The sequence below is a fragment of the Phocoena sinus genome, chromosome 17, assembly GCF_008692025.1.
Source record: "Phocoena sinus isolate mPhoSin1 chromosome 17, mPhoSin1.pri, whole genome shotgun sequence".
NCBI classification, from domain to species: Eukaryota; Metazoa; Chordata; class Mammalia; order Artiodactyla; family Phocoenidae; genus Phocoena; species Phocoena sinus.
The window spans coordinates 77,996,050-78,015,756 of NC_045779.1; the positions used below are offsets into that span (position 1 = coordinate 77,996,050).

Below are 19,707 nucleotides of genomic sequence, written 5' to 3' on the forward strand. Positions count from 1 at the left end.
GTGTGATTGACTCTAGATGGTCGGTGAGAATCTGGGTGGGCCTGGGTCAATCAGTTGAAGGGCCTGAAAAGCAGAGCTGAGCCTTCACCAAGGGAGACATCCCACCTGTGGACGGCAGCCCAGCCCGTGCCTGAGAGTCCCACCTGCCCTGCGGACTCTGGACTGGCCCCGCCACCCCACGGTCAGGTGAGCCAACTGCTCGGAGCAGAGCTCTCAGTGTCTGCCTCCCCAGGCCTGCTTCTCATTCAAGTGGCTGGTATTGGGTCCGAGCCCGCTCCAGGCCATGTCTCCATCTCTCTCAGGGACCTGGCATCCCCCATGAAGGCAGGTGAGGTCGAGACCACCCCCCCCAGCGAGGACGGCTCTCATTTCTAAGGTCTTGGGCCCCAGCATGGATTATATAACTGATGGCTCGCCCGTTTTGCAGACGGGGAATGTGAGGCTGAGAGAGACCAAGCTTATGACCCTGCAGCCAGGACTTGCCAGGGTCCCCTCCCAGCAGGGATCTTTCCCCACCCACCAGGGATCCAGGGCCTAAGAAGTCCCCCTGGGCCCACAGGCCTCTGTGCGGGCTGAGTCCTGGCAGCAGACGAGTGCCCAGCACCCCCGCCACGCCCACCCCGGCGGGCAGTGGGTGGGAGAGTGTACAGAGGGTTCGGGGGGCCTGTCCTCAGCGCAGCATGAACAGTGGCCCTTCCCAGTCACTCCCACCGCTGGCTGTCTCAGGTCCCCAGAGACCCTTCAGTCTGTACTCACTGGGTTCTAGGAGCTGGCCGCCCTGAGCTGCTTCCCTCAGCAGCCCCCCTCCAGCCAGCCCCAGCCGGCAGAGAAACAGCGGCACACACACGCCAGGAAGTTTCAGTGTTTTATTAACAAAATCTTACAAAAAGAGTCTGTCTTCGCGTAAGGTGGCAAGGGTGCACACAGCCTGGCCTGACGTTCAGGGCTTGATCCACTGGGGGGACGGGGAGTTGGCCACACCCTCTCGACCCTGGGGCCTCCCTGCTGCCTGCACCAGCCTCGGAGTATGGGTTATGACTTATGTGCAAAAATAAAATCTGGGGGAGCTGGCAGAGTTACCTGTAAGTGTCATTCCCCCGAAGCTGGGCCCCCAGCGGACAGGCAGAAAGGGGGCTGGGGGAGCTGGCAGAGTTACCTGTAAGTGTCATTCCCCCGAAGCTGGGGCCCCCAGCGGACAGGCAGAAAGGGGAAAGGCAACCCCCAACCAGGCCTGCTCGGGCCACAGACACGAGCGGCCGGCCAGCACCAGGGTGTTGGCGCCCTGGGGGAGGCGGGGGTCCAGGCCTGGGCAACGGCAGGGCCCGGTAGAGAGCCCACATGAGCCTCAGGAGCAAAGGCCGCCGGGTCTCCCGGGGCTGGGCTTGGGGCCGCCAGGCAGAGGCAGCGGCTCTGGTCTCAGCCCCAGGCCTCGCGGCAAGCTCTGGCAAGAGAGGATGGCCGCGCAGTGGGCAGCGGTTCCTGGGCTGGAGCGAGGCCGGACCCGGGGTGGCGGCCCTGGGGGCGGGTGGGCGGGCGGGCGGCCAGCGGGGCGGGCATAGCGGCAGGCCCCGGCCCTCACGCTGGCGCGTCTTCACCCCCAGCCTCTCGCCGGCCTCAGACTTCTCCTCTCGTGCAGGCAGCTTGCAGGGGGAGAGGAGAGGAGGCACTGCCAGGCACAGCAGCAAAGGCTCCGCAGGAGCCTTGAGACCTGAAAGGAAGGAAGACGGATGGTCAGGGACTCAGGAACAGGCCACGGCCGGGAGGGGCTGCACGGGAGGGGCACGCGGCAGGCGTCACAGGGCTGCTCTCCCAGGGCTGCTTCTCAGCTCACCCAGAGGACTGCGGGAGTGGGGGGGCGGCCTGGGACCTGGGGGCTGGGGAGGAGCTTGAGGGCCCCGTGTGAGGACAGCCGAGGGACGGGGTCTCCTGCATTACCTGTTGTCACTCTCCTGGCTCCGAGGGCCGGCTGCTGCCTCAGCCGGGTTTGAGGACTCAGGCCCTGTGGGACCTTCCGCCTGCCACGGGTGAGTCATCGAGCGGGGCTCGGTCCCTCCCCAGGCTGGCATGAATCAGTGGTGCTGAGGTGGGAGAGAAAACACGGTCGGTGTGAGAGCTGGCTCGGCAAACTCCCCCAGCCCTGCTCCCACCCCAGCTCCCTCTCCCGGCTCCCCCGGGTCTCTGCTCCTTCTCCGCCTCCCCACCATGTCACCCCCACCCCATCCGGTAACTTGCGGATGACCCTGAGCCTCGTGGGCTCGCCTGGAAAGTGGGCTTGGCCCGGACCCTCCCGGCTCTACGGTGCCCCCTGGTGGTGGTACCATGGGGCAGGGGCTCACCTGAGGGGCCAGGAGGGGCCAGGAGGCACCAGGACGCCAGGTCTGCTGCTGCCACTGCTGCTGCTGCCTTTATTGGCTTCGGCTCTCTTCCAGGGGGAGGGAGCCACACTGCCCGAGGCTGGCCAGCTGCCCTGGGCCATGGCAGGGGTGCCAGTCGGCTACGAGGCAACTGCCAGGAGAGGTGGCTTCCCAGAAGCCCAGAGCTTCTGCCCCGGGGTGTCCCTTGAGCTTGGTGCCTGCGGGCCCGTGCCGTCTGGATGCTGGGCTTCTGAGTGCCCAGAGGGCCGGGACGTTGAACAGGACGAGGAAGCTGTCCTGGCCTGAGAGTATGGAGGGTGGGGCCGCTGGCCCAGGCCGGCCCGTGCTGGGGAAGACAGACCGAGGGAGGGCGAGGGGCAGGGCCCCGCAGGGAAGGGAAGCCCCTCTGCTGTTTGGGGGACGCTGCCCACATCTGAATCACACGTGTCTGTTAGGGTCAGGCTAGGAGGCTGAGGTGGGGTGTCCAGCTGCATGAGGACAAGGGCTCCCCCTGCAGGGATCAGCCCACTCAGAAGTCCCGGTGGGCAAAGGCCACGGCAGGCAGGCGGGGGCGGCGCCCTCTATTCGGGCTGGGTCCGGTCACTGGCTACAGACTCGCTGGTGAGGGCTGGTGTGAGGGCCTCGCTCTCCTCCTCGGTGGGCAGGCGGGGGCTGGCGGGCTCGGCCGCCTGCTCCAGGCCGTCCTGCACCTCCATGCCCTTCTGGATGAGCTGCTCCAGGGTCTTGGGCAGCGGGGGCCGCAGGAAGCGCTTGAGCTTGGGCTGCAGGGTGCCCACCACGTACTGGATGATCTCCTCTTCCTCAGCATCCACGTACAGCGTCTGGTACAGGTCCCGCTTGCGCCACAGGAACTGGTCCAGCGGCTCTCCCTGCTTCTGCGGCAGGTCCAGCTCGCGCTGCACAGCCTCTCGCGACAGCGCGCCCTCGCTGTACTGCAGGAACTCCTTCTTGAATTCCACCCAGTTCTTCACCGAGCCCTGCTTGAACTCCCACCACTTCTTGGCCGGCCCATTCATGTGGTTCTGGATCTGTGACAGCCAGTACTCCTCGGAGCCGCCCACCTGGCGCAGGTACTCCTCCAGGTGGCTGAGGAACTCCCGCGGGTCCTCGAAGATCTGCGTGTCCACGCCAGGGCTTGGCTGCCCGTCCTCTCCCAGCCCCCAGGGTGGGTACTGCTGGGCCTCCACCGCCTCTTGTCCGGGCAGCTCACCTGCGGCCGGTGGTGGGGTGATGGCATAGGGGCTGACCGTGTAGTCGTAGGTGTCAGCCTCGTGGCCGTAGCTCTCGGGACCCCCGACACCTACGGAGGTGGTGTGGCGGGAGGGGTTGCCGTCAACCGGGTATTTGCCGCCCATGGACTCCAGGCGGTCGGCCCACCTCTCCAGCCGGTAGAAGACCTCCCGCCACACGTGCATCTCCCGCTTGACCCAGCGCTCCAGGTTGGCGATGGTCTCCTGGCAGCGGCACAGGCAGGCCTTGATGGACTTCCTCCAGCGCTGTGAGTCGCCCGTGGGCACGTACCCGTCCAGGTTGCTCTCCAACTTGCCCACCGAGCGGTGCAGCCCCTTCAGCTCCCGCTCCACCTGCTTGGACACCTCGGTCAGCAGGTGCCGGTGGGTCCTCCGCACGTGCTCCAGCATCTCCGCCCGGCACTTCCCGATCTGCAGGATCACGTTGGGCTTGGCCACCGGCCCGCCGCGGGGCGCGGGGTAGGCGTGGAGGCCGCCGGTCGTCCTTTGGTCCAGCTCCATCTGTTCGCAGGTGGCGGCGGTGCTCGGACAGGCGGGGTGGGGTAGAGGCTGCAAAGTCCTCTTGGGGCCGACGGAGAGCTGCTGGGCGCCGGCTACGCGGAGCTGCGCGTGGCGGAGGGTCCCGCGGAGCGGCGGCTGGCCCCGGCTGCTCTCGGCGGCCGCGGACCCGGAGGACCCGGCACCCGAGCTCTGCGCTCAGCCTCGGCCGCCGGCTCTTTATGCCGCCAGCGCGGGCCGTGGGCGGCCCCGTCACCGAGCCACGGCTCCCATTGGCCCGGGCGCAGGCTCCCCGCCCGCGCCCCCAGCCTGCCGGCCCGCCTCCCCGCGCCCACGCGCGCTCCCGGCGGAGGGAGGACCCACCCCCTGCACACGCGGCGGCGGCGGCGGCGGCGGCGGCGGCGGCGGCGGCGTGACTAATGCGCTCGCTCGCACCGCTCCCTCCGTGACCCATTCAGCCAGTGGGACCCAGAGAGACCGTACTGGGAACAGGCCGGCGACGCGCCCCCCCCCCCCCCCCCCCGCCAGCCAGCGCCGGGTAGGGAGGCCCGGTGAGCGCCCCGCCGCCCCCAGCCGGAGGTAAGGAGGAAGCCCCTCCCCCGGGCCTCAGGGTCAGCTTCCTCCTGTGTCTGCTGTGTCCTGACTGGGGCGGGGGACGGGGGCGCTGGACTCTGCTCTCCGGGGCCGCCGGCCGCAGACCTGATCCTGCCCAGTCCGGGGCTGCAGGATGTTCAGCCACAGGTGAGACGTGGCAACGACCCCATATTGAGACCCTCTTTCGCTTGGGCTGAAGACCTCCAGGAGTTTTCCTGTGCACACACGCTCCCGGGTGTCAGGTGTGAGCTCCCGGACGTGGCCTTGAGCTTCCGTCTATCCCCGCCCCGGGCACCCTCGCGTCCAGGCCCTGGGCTGGTCCTGCGCCCCGGGTGAGGGACAGGCACCCAGGCCTTGGCTCTCCCAGGGCCCCTGGACTTGGTATGGGTGTGTGTCGCCTAGGTGGCGTAGCTGGACAGGACTGCCCCGTGCCCCCCTCTCCCAGGTCTTTGCTGAGGCCCAAGACTTCTCCACTTAGTGCCTCCCAGGAAACCTGGCAGCTGCTCTCGGGGCGTGGGGGTGGGGGCGTGTGGAGGAGACGGAGGGGCCCTCCACCCACCGCAGGGTGTAGGCCCTGAACCCCAGGCCACAGCCCAACCGGTCAGAAGCTCCAAGACCTCTGCAGGGGGGAGAGGGTGCTGGTGGCCTGATGCAGTCAGGAGAGGTAGAGAAGCAAAACACCATAAAAGGAATGGGGCTCCGGAAGCTGAGACTCCCGCAGGAGGGAGGCCCCCTTTCTGCCTCCCTGGCAACAGTGGTGGGGAGGGGCCCTCCCCCGGGTCCCCGTCACCATGGGTGTGGGTCCAGGTCCTCTGCTGCTCCATGCACACAGGTAGCACATACCATGTGCCACACACAACCAAGGCCAGTCAAGACCCCCTAGCCCTGCTGCCGGTCTTCCGCTCTCACACGCACACTGCACACTCATCCCCCCTCCCCCACAGAGATACTCATAGCTCCCCACCCACCCATCCTCCCCCAGTCCAGTCATCCCCGTCCACGCCCAGCCCCTCACACCAGGCCCGCCGGCCCCCGGGTCTCGTTAGCACACTCAAGGGCACGCGGGTACCCCCGCTCTGGAGTCCCCACTCCCTGCCCCCCTTGGAGGCCCCTTCCCTGCCACCCCCTGCCGCCCCCCAGAGGCAATCTGCCACCTCCTTTCCCTCTCTGAGCTTCCACCCTTGGCAGGGGGAATGTCTCTGGCAGAAACTCCCCCAAAATCGCTCTCCTGGCATTTCTAATTAAAGGCAAGTGGGTGAGCAGAGAGGGGAGGGTGGAGGGGCAGCACGCAGCAGGGAGGGGGAGTCGGGCCAGAGCTGCGAGAACAGGAACCCCGGAGCAGGAGATGGCTGCAGGCCCGAGTGTGCGAGCCTGTGTGTGAGATGCCTGTGCCGCGCGGCGAGCGGGCTGCTCACCGCGGGGCCTGAGTGGAGCCGCGAGCCCGCGACCGTGTCTGGGTGAGCCCAGGCCTGCGTCCGAGGGCCCTGCTCTGGAAAGGCACGCGATGAGCCAGCTGGGCAGGGGCCGCGCTCGCACACCTGCGTTGTGTGTGCGCGCACGTGCACACGTGTGCGGCGGGAGTGCCAGAGCCATCACTCGAGTGACCAGGAGCCACCCCTCCACTTCCTCCCACGGTTGACAAAGGCCATGTGACCCCCGGGGGCCGGCACCCAGACCCAGGAGCCCTGACCAGCTGGGCGGCCCAGGCAGGTGACTGGAAGGGGAGGCATCCCCTTTGTGGGGGGAGGCAGGCAGGAGAGGGGCTCTTAGGGCAGCCCAGCAGGCAGGGCTGGTCTTGATCCAGACCCTTGGTGGCCCGTCTGCGTGGCCAGCCCAGCCTGACATGGGTGGGGTGGGGGGGCACGGCCCAGGGGCTGCATTCGCAAGGCCGCCGTGACAGGTGACAGGCCACAGGCGCTGCTCCGAGAACACCTAATTGCTGTCAGCTTTCGCGCCAGAAGCCCTCAGCACACCCCACACTGCAGCCTCAGGCTCCACTCTTCTGCCTCCGCGAAGGGGCCTGGCCAGCTCCCGTGCCTGAGGTGGGGGCTGCCCCCGCCCTGCTCCTCCGTGCCCCCCTCCCGCGGGCAGCCTCACGCAGAGCAGGACGACTCAGGGCCGCAGGCCGAGCGTGGCAGGTGGAGCGGGGAGCCAGGCCTGGGCCTGGAGGCGGGGGGCCTGGGCTTCCCCAGCTCTCAGAGCCAGGCTGGTCCGTTGCTCCTCAGGCCTGCCAGCTCCCGAGGCCTCGCCTGCCTTAGAAGATGGGGGCTTTGCGGGGGAGGGTGGGCAGGCAGGGTGACCACAGGAGGGTCTGCCCAGCGCTGGGAGCCACGCAGCCCCCATTCCAGCCCCTCTGGGGCTCCGCCCCTCTGCCCCAGGGCCCCGGGCTCCCAGACCCCAGTGACGCGCTCATGAGGCTAAGATGCTCATTTCGAGGGGGGTCTCCCCGCAAGTCCACAGCCTCAGGAAACCCACCCCACACAGAGCCCTGGGTGTCTCCACTTTCCCCGGACGGCCCCCGCCCTCCCAGCAGGGCTGCTCTGTGACGAAGTCCTCCCCGATGGGGCTCACACACCGGCCTCTGCAGACCCTCGGTGCCGGTCCCTGGGCCCCCAGAGGTGCTGGAGGTACCCCTCAGCAGGGCAGGACAGGCCATGCAACCCGAGCTCCCTCCCCGGCCCTCCTGGGGGCCAGAGCTGGCCTGCCCTCGAGCAGGGCCCCGGCCACAGTACTGCGACTCCCAGCCTCACGTGAGCACCCAGCGCTCGCAGGAGCACCTTGGGGCGGAGCTCCCGCATCTCCCGCACTCGCGCTCTCCCGGCCACCTGCCCAGGAGCCGCTGTGGCAGCTGCTCGCGGAGGAGAAGCTGAGCCAGGGCGGCTGTCCGCCACTCACTCTAACCTGACCCTTCCTGCCTGGCTTTGGCCTGGGGTCCAAGTGCCCACCCTCCACATGTACCCACTGCCCGTCCTGCGCCCAGGGGGACCGTCCTGGGTCACGTGGCCTCATCCCATCTCCCCGTGCCCGCCGGGAGCCTGCCAGCGGGTTGTCCGGGCCTGGGCGTCCCGGTGCCGTAGGATCCGCCCACCTTGGCCGCAGCTGCTTGTGGCCGCTCGCCTGCCCCGGTTCCCCGCAGCAGGCCGCTCCTTCCTTCGGCCCAAAGCCAGGCCTCCCTCGGTGCTGCTTCCCTCTCGCTGGCTGCGACTCTGGCACCAGGGCCCGTGTCTGTACCTCACAGCTGAGTCGCCGGAGCCTGGAACAGAGCACACATTCGGGATGAGCCGTGGAACGGACAAAGTTATGGGCCCTTCTCCCTCCCTTTCTGGTTGGGAAGCATTTGGCCGTTGCCCACCTGAGCCTCAACTTTCCACCTGTAAAATTGGGTGACAGTGCCAGGGCCTGAGGTCCAGCGAGGCCGAGTGCTGGCCCTCTTGCCTCACCTGGTCCCCGCCCGAGGACTTCCCCCACCTTGTCCTGCCGACAGCCTCCCATCAGTGTCACTTCTGGGATCTGGGAGGTGGGACATGGTCAGGACCCCCTCCCTGTGGCCCCTCGGGAGGGGCTGCAGTGCTACTTCCTTGCTCTGCCCCCCGAGGCAGCACTGGGGCCAGGGACCTCTGCGCAGGCCCCGGTGATGAGGGGCGAGCAGAGGCGCTGGGGGAGCAACTGGCAGAAGGGGTCTGAGCCTAGGCAGCTGGGAGGATGCCAGGCCCCCCGCGGGCCTCCCCCGCCATGGCCGGCGTCCAGCTACCACCCTCCTCTGAGACTACCTGCAGCGGGGCCGGACCGTGGGGAGGGACAGACGGGGACGGCCGAGGGCCCGGACACAGGGGTTAGAGCTGAGGTCCGGAAAGAGAGCGTCCAGGTGGGAAATGGAGGGGCAGCGAGAGGGAGAGACGCCAGGGCTGGCGGGCTCCTGTCTCGGGAGATGTTCTCCCTCATCTCACAGAGGTTCTGCAAGGTGGGGGCCCTCCCCAGGCCCTGAGCCGGCAGGTGACACAGCTGGGGTCCCTCTGCCACACCTGCCCGAGATGTCTACTGCAGCAGAGCAGGCCCTGAGAGACCCCGGGAGGCCGGGGCAGAGCGGGGAGGGGTCTCTGGAGACCCGGCAGGGCAGGGCAGGCACTCGCTGACCTGAGACGGGAGCTGCCCAGGGAGGGGGCAGGGCCCGCCTCGGGGCCATGGGAAGCAGCGGCGCTGGGCCACAGGGAGGGCTTGGAGCGCCCCAGCCGCAGGGACATTGTTTTTCCCATCCTTGCCCCTCCTCCCGGACTTCCTCCTCTCTCCCGGTTTGGCAGGGTGTGCGCTGCATCCCGTCCCCGGAACAGGCAGCCTGTTCATTCCGGGCCTCCACACTCCAGACCGTCCTCCCTCCTCCCTCCTGCCTTCGCGCCTCCCGGTCCGGTCTTCAAGGAAAGTTTTGTATTTTTCCGATGATCCTGGCACGGCGGTGCCCGACCCAGCTGCTCCTTGCATCCTCCAGGCCAGGGGGCCGAGCTGCGGGGCCATAGGCACAGGGGTGGGAAGCCCATCCTCAAAGGACCTTCATTCCTCACCACCCCCAGCCATGGTAGAAGGGAAACCAAGGCCCCGAGAGGGTCTGGGGCTGGTCTGAGCCCCTCAGCCGGGAAGCCAAAGCCAGGAAAGGCTGGTGCGAGGATGTGGGGATGGGCCCGCCAGCTCCCGGAGGCGTCGTGAGCACGGGTCACCTCCTGCGTGACTGTGGGTGAGTCCCCTCTGCCCCACCCCTCCCTGGCCTCAGTTTCCTCGCCCGTAGAGTGGGTACAGCCACCGCTCTGCCCTGCTCAGCTGTGAGGTGAATCAGCCAATCAGACAACAGTTCCGGAAACCGACTTGGCAGGTGCTGAGCAAGGTGAGGTAACAGGGAAGTGCAGGTCGCCCCATGCAATAGGGCCATCACCGTGACCCCACACAGTCCCTGGAGGACGCTGGGCTGCGTGCGGCCCTCGGCGTGCTGCCTGCTGAGCCACCACCCTTGGCGCTGCGGGCACCAGCAGGCCGTGCCTCTGCTCAGAGGCTCAGGCTTTCAAGGAGCAGCTGCAGCTTCCAGGGTGCCTGCTGGGGCATCAGCGAGGTGAGACGAGGGGAGGAGGCCGCGTGGATCCGCCGGCGGAGGCTCGGGGTGGAGCCAGGAGGCAGGTGTGAGAGGCAGGAACACTGGACGGGGCTGAGGCCGAGGACACCTCAGTGCGTGCTGCTCGCCGGGCGGTCACCCACATGGCGTCTGGAGCTAAATGTCCCCTCGGCTTGGCAGGTGCCCTGCCCGGGTCTGCGTGTCCACAGAGCCAGGACGGGAGTCAGGCACCTGCCCTTCCCCCCACCGCCCCCGCTTCTCCCCAAGGCATTTGCTGTGTCACCTCCTGCAAATCACTTAACCCCTGTGTTCCTGCCATCCTCATCACACAACGGGGGTGGATGGCGGTGGTGGGTGGTGAGGAGGGAAGGGCGGACCTCTGAGTGCCCCATTCCCGCCACAGGAATGCCCCGGCCAGCCTGCCACCCACCGCCCCTTGTTTAGCTCACAAAGGCCTGCCCAGTTTTGAAACCTAAGCATAGAAGCTCAGCACGGCTTACGTGGGGTCTACCTCTGAGCCAGGGTCATCACCTCCAGGAAGGCTTCCCAGCCTCCCAGTGTGGTGTTAACCCCGTCTTCTGTGAGCCTTGTCCTCCCTCTTACGTGCCCCCCTTGGAGCCCCTGAACACGGCGTCTTCCTGCGTGTGCCAGTTTATGAGTGTGTTGTGAGTGTGAGAGTTTGAGAGCGCGTGTGTGTGTGTCAGAGTGTGTCAGAGTGTGTGTGCTTGGCTTCCTCCTGATCTCGTGCTCGCTGACTGCCAGGTCCTGAGCTTGCTCTGGGCACATGGAGTGGACAGACCCCTGCTGCCTCCCTGAAGAGTCTCCGTCCGGCCAGAGGTGCCCCCATACCCCAAGTGTGCCAGCAGCCCAGAGGGGCCCTGCCAGGCAGGGACAGCCTGAGGGTGGGCGGGGTGACGTGGGTGCAGGGGAGGCCGACGGGCTGGTTTGGGTCAGGGATGAGGGGAGAGCCACGGTCCCAGTGTCCGCCGGTGGCCCCGGCCGCGTGAGGGCTCGGCAGCTTGCCTGGGGAGCTGGAGCTGGGCGGCCGCCCCCTCCTCTCCAGCCCGCTGGGCTCCAGCCAGGCTGCATGCGGCCGCCACCGCCTCCCTGGACGCCCAGCGGGCCCAGATCGTGCAGCAGGAGCCCCAAGGTTGCTGGCCCCTCAGCCAGGATGAGTGGTTCTCCGCCAGCTGGCTCGGCTGGACGCCCCCGGAGATGGGTGTTGAGGACGCCCGTGCCAGGGAGGGGGTGGTGGCTGCTGTCCTTCTGTTCTCTGTGTTTCCATTTCCATCTCAGAGCGAGCAGAGTGCGCCAGCCTCCACCGCTCACTTCCGGAGCCATAAAAGGAGAGAGGCTGAGAATAGCTCATGTGACGGCGCAAGGAGCTTCCCCACGCAGGTGCAGGCAGCAGGCCGCGGCAGCGAAGGCAAGCTCTGTCCCAGCTCCTCCCTGGCCCGTGGTCCCTCCTCCATTCCCTCTGCTGCCTCTCCCTCCCCGCCCTGGGGGCTAGGGCCTGAACCCCAGCCCTTCAAGCTGCCTGCCCCACCTGGCCATCTCGTCCACGCGCACAGGCCACCTGGCCCTGCTGAGGCCTCCCTCGTGGGCTCCTGATCCCACAGCCGCCAACCCGGGTGCCCTGCCCAGCTGCAGGCTCCTGGGCGACCCCAGGCTGGCATCTTCCCCCACTCCCCCCGCCCCCCCCCTTGAAGGTGGGCACCTCCCTGTCTGCTGTCGGCCTCTCAGATGCCAGGCATGGGCCACGATGATCTTTGGCCCTCAGGGGCCCAGGGTCTGCCGGGCCTCAGCGTCCTGGCCCCAGGTCTCAGCTCGACATGTCCCCGGGCTGCCCCACAGGGTGCCTCGATGGGCATCTGTCCCTGGGGCACTGTCCGCTCCCTCCGGCTCTGTGCTCTGCCGTTGCGGCTGCGTAGTTCTTACTAACTGAACGAAGGGCCTGTGCTTCTGTTCTGCCACGGACGCCGCCAGTTATGCAGCCAGTCCCACCTGCCAGGGTCCCCTTCTTGGTTCTGGGGTCTCTCTGGAAAGAGGATCGACACAGAAGGCGTGTGGGAGAAGGGGCCCCACTGTGTTCCGAGCATTTCCCTGTGCCTTGGAACAGGCTGGGCAAACCATCTTTGTCACCCACTTTACAGATGAGGAAGTTGAGGTGCAGAGAGGGTGGGGAATGTGCTTGGGGAACCAGCTGGTGAGCAAATGACCGAGACTCCTGGCCCTGAGGCCGATCCTGCCTGACTGTCCACTGCCATCGGCCACTGTCAAAGTCCAGGGTCGGGCTGCTCCGGACACCCTCTGAGCCTCAGTTTCTTCAGCTGATGGGGGAGGGTTGCCCCTTGGAGGTTCAGGGTGGGGGGCGGGTCAGCAGGACCCCTGACCCGCATGCCTTGTTCCCAACCCATGTCCCCTCTTCTGCATCCTTGGTCCTAAGATCCGTGTCCAGGCAGCTGCCTGACCAGGGGGTGGCAGCAACCTCTGGAAGCGCTCCCTAGGGTGGGGGGGGCCGCCATGCCGGGTGGCTGGGGGAGCTCAGGGAGGGTGATGACGTCTCGGACATTCGCCTGCCCTACCACACGCTGGCACTGTGCCTCTTCCTGGTTTGGGGGTGCCTGTCTGATCCCCACAAGGCAGTGCAGACCCCGGAGGCCCGCACAGACCACTAGGCTCCTTCCACCATCCCGGCACGGCGCCCGCCTCCTGCTGTCCCCGCCTCCCTCCCCTGGCTGAGCTCCAGCCGGCTGTTAACCACGGGCTGGCTCGGGAGACGGTGACGTCCCAAGAGTCAGGAGTCGCCTGAGATGGCCGAGGAGCTGGGTGCACAGCCCAGACTGCCGTGGGTGTCCCTGCCCTCACCCCACTTCATGCATTCTTCTAAACACAGCCTCACTCCTCCTTGGCCACGCAGACTGGGCGTCAGGCCCTGGGGTGGTGGCGGGGACGGGACCCTAAGAGAAGGCCCGGCACCAGGGCCGGGGGGCCGCAGGCTCAGGCCAGGTTGGGCCTCAGAGCGAGGAAGGGTAGGGCCAGCCGTCCTGGGGGTTGGCGCTGCCCACCAGCTCTGGAAGCAGGCTCGCCCCGCCCCGTGCTGGCGCCGGCCCATGACTGCCCCGTGGACAGGTGTCCTCCCTGGAGGTGAGGAGCCTCTGGGACCCCTCAGGTTTTGGGCGGAGGCAGGGGTGGGCTCCAGGGCCCTCCCCGCCACGGCCCACTTGCCCAGACCCACGGCCGCCCCTGCCCTCTGCTCCCCTCCTGCCTGGGTCCCCGCCTGGCGCTCTCCCACCACCCCTCCCTCGTTCTCTCCCTCTGTCCGGTCTCTGAATCCAGGCCTGGTGCCCACTGGCCCGGCCCCTCAGCCCTCCTGCAGACGGTGGTCTTTGTCGGCCCTGTCCTTGTCCACCCAGAAGGAGGCCAGGCCCTCCGGTGTGCACCGCCTCTAGGGCTGCGGGGCAAACCACGGGGCAGAGAGGAGAGCTGGCGGGGAGGCCTGGATGCGGCCTCTGGGGGCAGAGGTCTGAGCCCCAGCCTGGAGGTCGGGGTGAGGTTTCAGGGCCCTGCGCTGAGAAACGGGGCCCTTTCCACAGACCCCCGGCCCAGCCCCCAGCAGGCGTCCGCAGGCCCGCAGGTCCACTCCGGTAACGGCCCCAAACACCCCTCCTCCTGGAGAGGGTGGGGGACACTGAGACCGACTGGGGGCTGCTCTGCGCTCTCCGCCCTGACGGCACCGCCCATCCCAGAACCAGGCTGTCCCCAGGGCCCTGTGTACCCCCAACAGGTGGGGCTTGGGGGCTTGGCTCCCTCACACCGGGTTGGGGCAGAGACTGGGGAGCCTCGGGGAGGAGTTGAGACACCCCTAGACACTGGCCTCTCCCCTGCAGAGTCAGGACTCCCACACGCTGCCCTCCCTCCCAGGCCCTCCTCCCAGCCCAGCTCGGCCCCAGGACCTATCCGAGCCGGCCTGTCACCCAGCAACTTACCGCCTACCACCCGCTTCCATGGGCAGGGGCAGCTTGGGGAGCTGTCCATCTCCTGCTACCCCAGCCCCTGCCGGGGGCAGCCAAGTGGAAATGGGCCCTCCATTTACACAAGGAAGCTACATTCGTCGAACTGGGCAGGCGCCACATTTTTCTAAATAAACGTAAAATGCCACGTCAGGAGCTCACAGGATCTAGGTGTCTCCCCTGGCAAGATGAGAGTGAGCCTGGGGAGGCGGGAGGTGGTATCCTGGAGGGCCGTCCCAGGCAGGCCTGCAGGGTCACGTGCCACCTGTGTTCCCCCACGCCACCCTCAGCAAGAGGCACTCAAGTGACACCCACGGCCCACGGTCCAGGCTCTGAATTCTAAGTGTCCCACTTGCAAGTTGTGTAATCGTCGTCACACCACTTCCTCCATGGCCACCGCCACCCCCTCCACCACCATCATCACCACCATCACCACTGTCACACCGTCATCACCACCACCACCCCCTCCACCACCATCATCACCACCGTCATCACCACCATCATCACCACCGTCATCACCATCATCACCACCGTCATCACCATCATCATCACCACCACCACTGTCACACCATCATCACCACCGCCACCCCCTCCACCACCATCATCACCACCGTCATCACCACCATCATCACCATCACCACTGTCACACCGTCATCACCATCATCACCCCCTCCACCACCATCATCACCACCGTCATCACCACCATCATCACCACCATCACCACTGTCACACCGTCACCACCACCACCCCCTCCACCACCATCATCACCACCGTCATCACCACCGTCATCACCACCGTCATCACCATCATCACCACCATCATCACCATCATCATCACCACCACCACTGTCACACCATCATCACCACCGCCACCCCCTCCACCACCATCATCACCACCGTCATCACCACCATCATCACCATCACCACTGTCACACCGTCATCACCACCATGACCCTCATCATCACCACCTCCATCACCACCATCACCCTCACCATCCCCACTGTCTCAGTCAGCTCAGAACCCTGCAACAAAATACCACAGACCGGGTGGCTTAAACAACAGACATTTATTTCTCAGAGTTCTGGAGGCTGGGAGGTCCAATATACGGGTGGCAGCCCATTAGGTTTCTGGAGAAAGCTCTCTTGGCTAGTAGATGGCTGTCTTCTTGAAGTGTTCTCACAGGGCCTTTTCTTGGCTTGCGAGAAAGAGAGAAACTGAGAGCGATCACCCTCTTCGGATACAGGCATTAGTCCTATCAGCGCCCCACTCTCATGACCTCCTCTCACCATAATTACCTCCTCAACGCCCTATCTCGAAACACTGTCCTGCGGGGGTTAGGGCTTCGTCACATGACCCTGGGCAGGGGGACACAATCCAACCCACAGCACCCACCATCCCCAACATCACCACCACCGTTAAAACCACCACGACCACCATCACCACGAGCTCCTCACTGCCCCACTTTCAGCACCAGCACCCTTACCACCACACCAACTTCATCCCCGCCTGCCTCCACCTGGGCTGCTCCGAACAGAATACCACCGACGGGGGGACTCGCGAACAACAGAAACTGACTTCGCACCGTTCTGGAGGCCGAGGTCAGGGTGCCAGGGTGGTAGGGTTCTGGTGAAAGCCCTCTTCTTGGTTGTGGACTGCAGAGCTCACTGTGTCCTCAGGTGACGGAAGGGGCGAGGGGGCTCTCTGGGGTCTCTTTTTTAAGGGCATTAACCCAAAGCAAGGCTCCACCCTCATAACCTGATCACCTCTCAAAGCCCCACCTCCAAGTACCATCACCTTAGGGGTTAGGATTTCAGCAGTTAAACGAACATCCAGACCATAGCACCCCCATCGCCAGCATCCTCTTCTTCATCCACTATTACTGTCACCTCTACCACACCCCCCATCATAACCGTGACCTCCACCATCAACCGTCCCCAGCCCCACCGTCCTCTCCACCCCCCATCACTCCTGTCACCACCGTCAAAGCCACCACCTCCCCTGCGCACAATACATACAACCATCACCACTGTCACTGTGTCCCGCCATCTCCTCTCCACCCTCCGTAACCACCGCACCCCACCGTCATTCCCAGCACAGCCATCGACATCACTATCACCACCTTCACCATCCACACGACCACCCTGACCCGCCTGCCGTCTGGCTGGCGGTGCACTTCACTGATGAAGAGTGAGGGCCTTGAGGGAGGCAGACCTGGGCTCAAGTTCCAGTCGTGCTCATTGTGGCCACGCACTTGAACCCACCTTCCTAATTGGAGAAAAGGAGTTCACCGTCCAGCTCCAGACCGTTGCTTCCTATAAGGACAACTTTGCCCTCTGGGGGCAGTGGGCGGCTCTCTGTCCAGGTGGCCCCATCTCCAGGCCCCCAGGAGAGTCTCCAAGAGGTGTCTGACTCGTGGGATGACAGCTGTGACCCAGTGGTCGGGCGAGGCCCTGTCGTCAAGTGTCTGGAAGATTCCGCTTTGTTGGACAGATCAGAGGCACCTGCAGCGTGGGCCGCGCGCAGACCCGGGGCAGGGCGCGGGGAGCACCGTGCTTGCCCTCAACAGAGCGTGGCTTCCAGCCCCCGTTCTTGCAAACAAGCTGGGAGGACCTTTCTGTCACTAAAGAAGAAAGTCCCTTCCTGTGAGAACCAGAGCTGAGGCGGGTGGTGAACTTCGAAGCGTTTGTGGAAATACCCATTTTGTGTTCTGACGTCCGACCTTCAGTCCTCTCAGTGACGAACTGCTGAACGAGGACCAATGCTGCTTGGGGTGGAGCTGACAGCAGGGCCGCGGGAGGCAAGGAGACGGGCACTGAACCGGGCCGGCCGGCGCCGCAAGCTCTCACCCTTAGCTGCCGCCCCATGGTCTCATCCAGGTCTCCACCCCCGGCCCAGGCTGCTTTGCCAGCCTGGTGCCTGGCAGTATCTCTCTGGAGGCCCAGGACCACCAGGCCTGAGCCTCAATGCCGAGGTCACCGCACCTGCTGGCTGGGCCCCCCTTCCAGGAGGGTGGGGCAGCCCAGACGCCCGCGTCTAGTGGACGGCGGCAACTCAAGGCCTCGTGGAATCCGCGGCAGAGCCTCCCGAGGACACCTAGACTCCTTTTTTGCAATTAGGAAGAATCGGTCAGTGGAGTGGCTGGCTCACGGAGAGCCCAGTGACATCACTGTTCTGCGTTATTAATAAAATGAGGGAACAGATGCCCACTCGCTGGAAACCGCAGCTGAGCCCCCTTCTCCGAGGAGCATCCCGGGGCCCAAGCTGCTTCCTAAGCTAACAGATCCCTCCTTAGACCCCTCTTCCGGCTGCCCCCTGCCCCCCGCCCTCTCTCGCCCTCCTGTTCCGTTTCTCCGTCTGCTGCCAGTGGGGCCTCAGCCTCCCACTAGCTGTTGGCCAGGCTGCGGGTACGCTGCTTGTGGCGGAGAGATAGAGAGCGAGCCTGGAGGATACAGGGTAGGGACCTGGACCCAGGGCCACCTCACCCTTGCTCCGTGGGGTCCTGATCTGGAAGTGGGGAGCAGGGCCACCTCCAGGCCTTGTTGGGGAACTGCAGGGATGCGGGAAGGCCAGGCACAGGCTCCCACTCCTGCCAGGTCCAGATGTAAAAGCCGGTGTCCGTCTTCTCCACTGCAGTGAGGCCCCGCCCACTCTCGTGGTGGCCAGTGTCTCGGTGTCCGGAGGCCTGAGCTCACACCGAAGCCTTGGGGAACAAGGGCGCAGGGCCTGCCCATCACCCGCTCCCCAGCCCCTCACTCCTCACACCTCTGTCCCCCAATCCCCACCTTCAGAGGTTCCCCACTGCAGTCGGGACACCACAGCCTGGCAGAGGGGCCCCCAACAGGAAGGTCCCACCCCCTCCAGGACACTGGCCTTTTGCTCTCACAGGCCTCTTCTGGCCTCCCACTGTCCCCCTGGGAAGCTCTCTCAGCCTGTGACTCCCAGCCCCTGGGCTACACTGGTGTCTGTCTGCGGGCCTGTGGAGGTGGGACCTATGTCTGAGTGAGCACAGGGCCAGGCTGGACGGAGAAGGAGGTTCCCCGCCCCTGCAGGATGCCCCCCGCGGGCTCTCTGGGGCCCTCCCCACCGCAAAGCCTACAGCCTGACTTCTGCAGCCAGAGGCCACTGGCCCCAGCTCATGACTGGGAGGGGCCAGAGCCCAGGTCCCTGGAGAGGGAGGGTCAGAGGCAGGGCAGCTGGCTGCTGGGCCTCCAAGCCCCATGGTCTCTGCGAATGGGGCTGGCTGGAAGGGTCTCGGCTCTGGTCCCTGTGTGCGCCTGCCCACCAGATGACCAGGGCCTGGCGCAGCCCCGATGCTCCCCCAGGAGCCGCCTGGACCAGCCGGGGTCTGCATTTGGGCGAGCCCAGCTCTGACACTCACACCTCCCCCGCTGTGCAGTGAGTCAGCTCCACAGTCACTCTCCACCCCCGGGAGACTGTCACCCAGGACCTGGAACCGCACTGCACCTGGAGTTGGGGCAGAGGCGGAGGAGGGGGAGTGTTGTGACCACAGAGAGCACTGAGTCACATGTGGGGGAGGAGGGAGGAGGTCAGCAAAGGCTCTTGCCTTCCCCCAGGAGAGGAGTGAAACCTACACAGGGCTCCAGGCTCCCTGGTTTTGCCCTCCTTATGAGCTAAGGGAACATGGGGGCCAGGCTGAGGGCTCAGCGTGGGACCAGGACCAGGGCCAGGGCTCAGCGTGGGACCAGGGTCAGGGCTCAGAGTGGGACCAGGGTCAGGGCTCAGCGTGGGACCAGGGTCAGGGCTCAGCGTGGGACCAGGGTCAGGGCTCAGGGTGGGACCAGGGCCAGGGCTCAGGGTGGGACCAGGGCCAGGGCTCAGGGTGGGACCAGGGCCAGGGCTCAGGGTGGGACCAGGGCCAGGCTCAGCGTGGGACCAGGGCCAGGCTCAGCGTGGGACCAGGGTCAGGGCTCAGCGTGGGACCAGGGTCAGGGCTCAGCGTGGGACCAGGGTCAGGGCTCAGCGTGGGACCAGGGTCAGGGTCCACCCAGGCCAAGCACAGCAGATCCCTGAGTCCTGGCTGATCAGGAACCTTCCAGCTCCTTCAAGCCTCTAGGCTGGGGCCACCTACACTCCCTCAGGAGCCCAGCAGAGGGCACTGTGCAGACCCTGAAGACAGAACAAAGGGCTCAGCGTGTGACCAGTCCCCTGGTCTGGCAGGGTCTGTGAGGGTGCCACAACCCCCTGCAGTTTCCACATCCACACACTCCTTGTCCCCAGGCTGGAAGACCGTCCCTGGAGAGGCTGTGTCAGAGGGGTGACAACCACACCTCACAGCCTGGCTTCTGCCAGGGGCTGGGGGCAGCCAGTGAAACCCAGACCCCAGGAGCTACGCTGGGGCCCCCACCCCGCTGGGCCTCTGGCTCCTCTTCTCACTGGGGCTGCTCACGACAAGAAGCAGGACTCGCTTCCAGAGCCCAGTTCCTGGGCCCTGGCCAGTGCAATGGGCTTTTTTTTTTTTTTTTTTTTTTTCGGTACGCGGGGCTCTCACTGCTGTGGCCTCTCCCGTTGCAGAACACGGGCTCCGGACGTGCAGGCTCAGTGGCCATGGCTCACGGGCCCAGCCGCTCCGCGGCATGTGGGATCCTCCCGGACCGGGCCACGAACCCGTGTCCCCTGCATCGGCAGGCGGACTCCCAACCACTGCGCCACCAGGGAAGCCCAATTATTTTTGCCTGATTGTTTCTTGCTTTTTTTTTTTTTTTTTTTTTTGCGGTAGCAATGGGCTTTTTGTGCCTGCTCACACGTCACAGGGATGTGGCCATTCCCCCACTGAGCCTGGGGTATCCAGCCCACCCTTCCGGCACTGCCCAAGAATCCCCTCCTGCCCAAAGTCCACAGCGGTGGCCACACTGACCGGGCGTC

The 19,707-nt window shown here is 65.9% G+C and overlaps 3 protein-coding genes and 1 long non-coding RNA gene across 4 annotated transcripts; 2 read left to right on the forward strand and 2 right to left on the reverse strand.

Annotated features, from left to right (window-relative positions):
- Window positions 1–852: 852 nt before the first annotated feature.
- ARC (activity regulated cytoskeleton associated protein) lies at window positions 853–4,321 on the reverse strand. The gene is made up of 3 exons (XM_032609391.1): window positions 2,337–4,321; window positions 1,936–2,078; window positions 853–1,708 (listed from the first exon to the last, which is right to left on the reverse strand). The coding sequence occupies exon 1, from the start codon at window positions 4,124–4,126 to the stop codon at window positions 2,936–2,938; it is 1,191 nt and encodes a 396-aa protein (XP_032465282.1). The 5' UTR covers window positions 4,127–4,321; the 3' UTR covers window positions 853–1,708; window positions 1,936–2,078; window positions 2,337–2,935.
- Window positions 4,322–4,344: 23 nt separating this feature from the next.
- LOC116742261 (translation initiation factor IF-2-like) lies at window positions 4,345–7,587 on the forward strand. The gene is made up of 5 exons (XM_032609586.1): window positions 4,345–4,535; window positions 4,652–4,702; window positions 5,662–5,782; window positions 6,809–6,926; window positions 7,334–7,587. The coding sequence occupies exons 1-5, from the start codon at window positions 4,345–4,347 to the stop codon at window positions 7,585–7,587; spliced, it is 735 nt and encodes a 244-aa protein (XP_032465477.1).
- A 1,797-nt stretch (window positions 7,588–9,384) lies between these two features.
- Window positions 9,385–13,972, forward strand: LOC116742262 (formin-2-like). Its single transcript, XM_032609587.1, has 7 exons — window positions 9,385–9,443; window positions 9,527–9,590; window positions 9,654–9,879; window positions 10,876–11,210; window positions 11,323–11,521; window positions 12,965–13,599; window positions 13,703–13,972. Exons 1-7 carry the CDS (start codon window positions 9,385–9,387, stop codon window positions 13,958–13,960), a joined length of 1,776 nt encoding a protein of 591 aa, XP_032465478.1. The 3' UTR covers window positions 13,961–13,972.
- Window positions 13,973–14,871: 899 nt separating this feature from the next.
- Window positions 14,872–19,363, reverse strand: LOC116742741. Its single transcript, XR_004346556.1, has 2 exons — window positions 17,307–19,363; window positions 14,872–16,925 (listed from the first exon to the last, which is right to left on the reverse strand). It is a non-coding gene; the product is annotated as an uncharacterized LOC116742741 (long non-coding RNA).
- Between the last annotated feature and the right edge of the window lie 344 nt (window positions 19,364–19,707).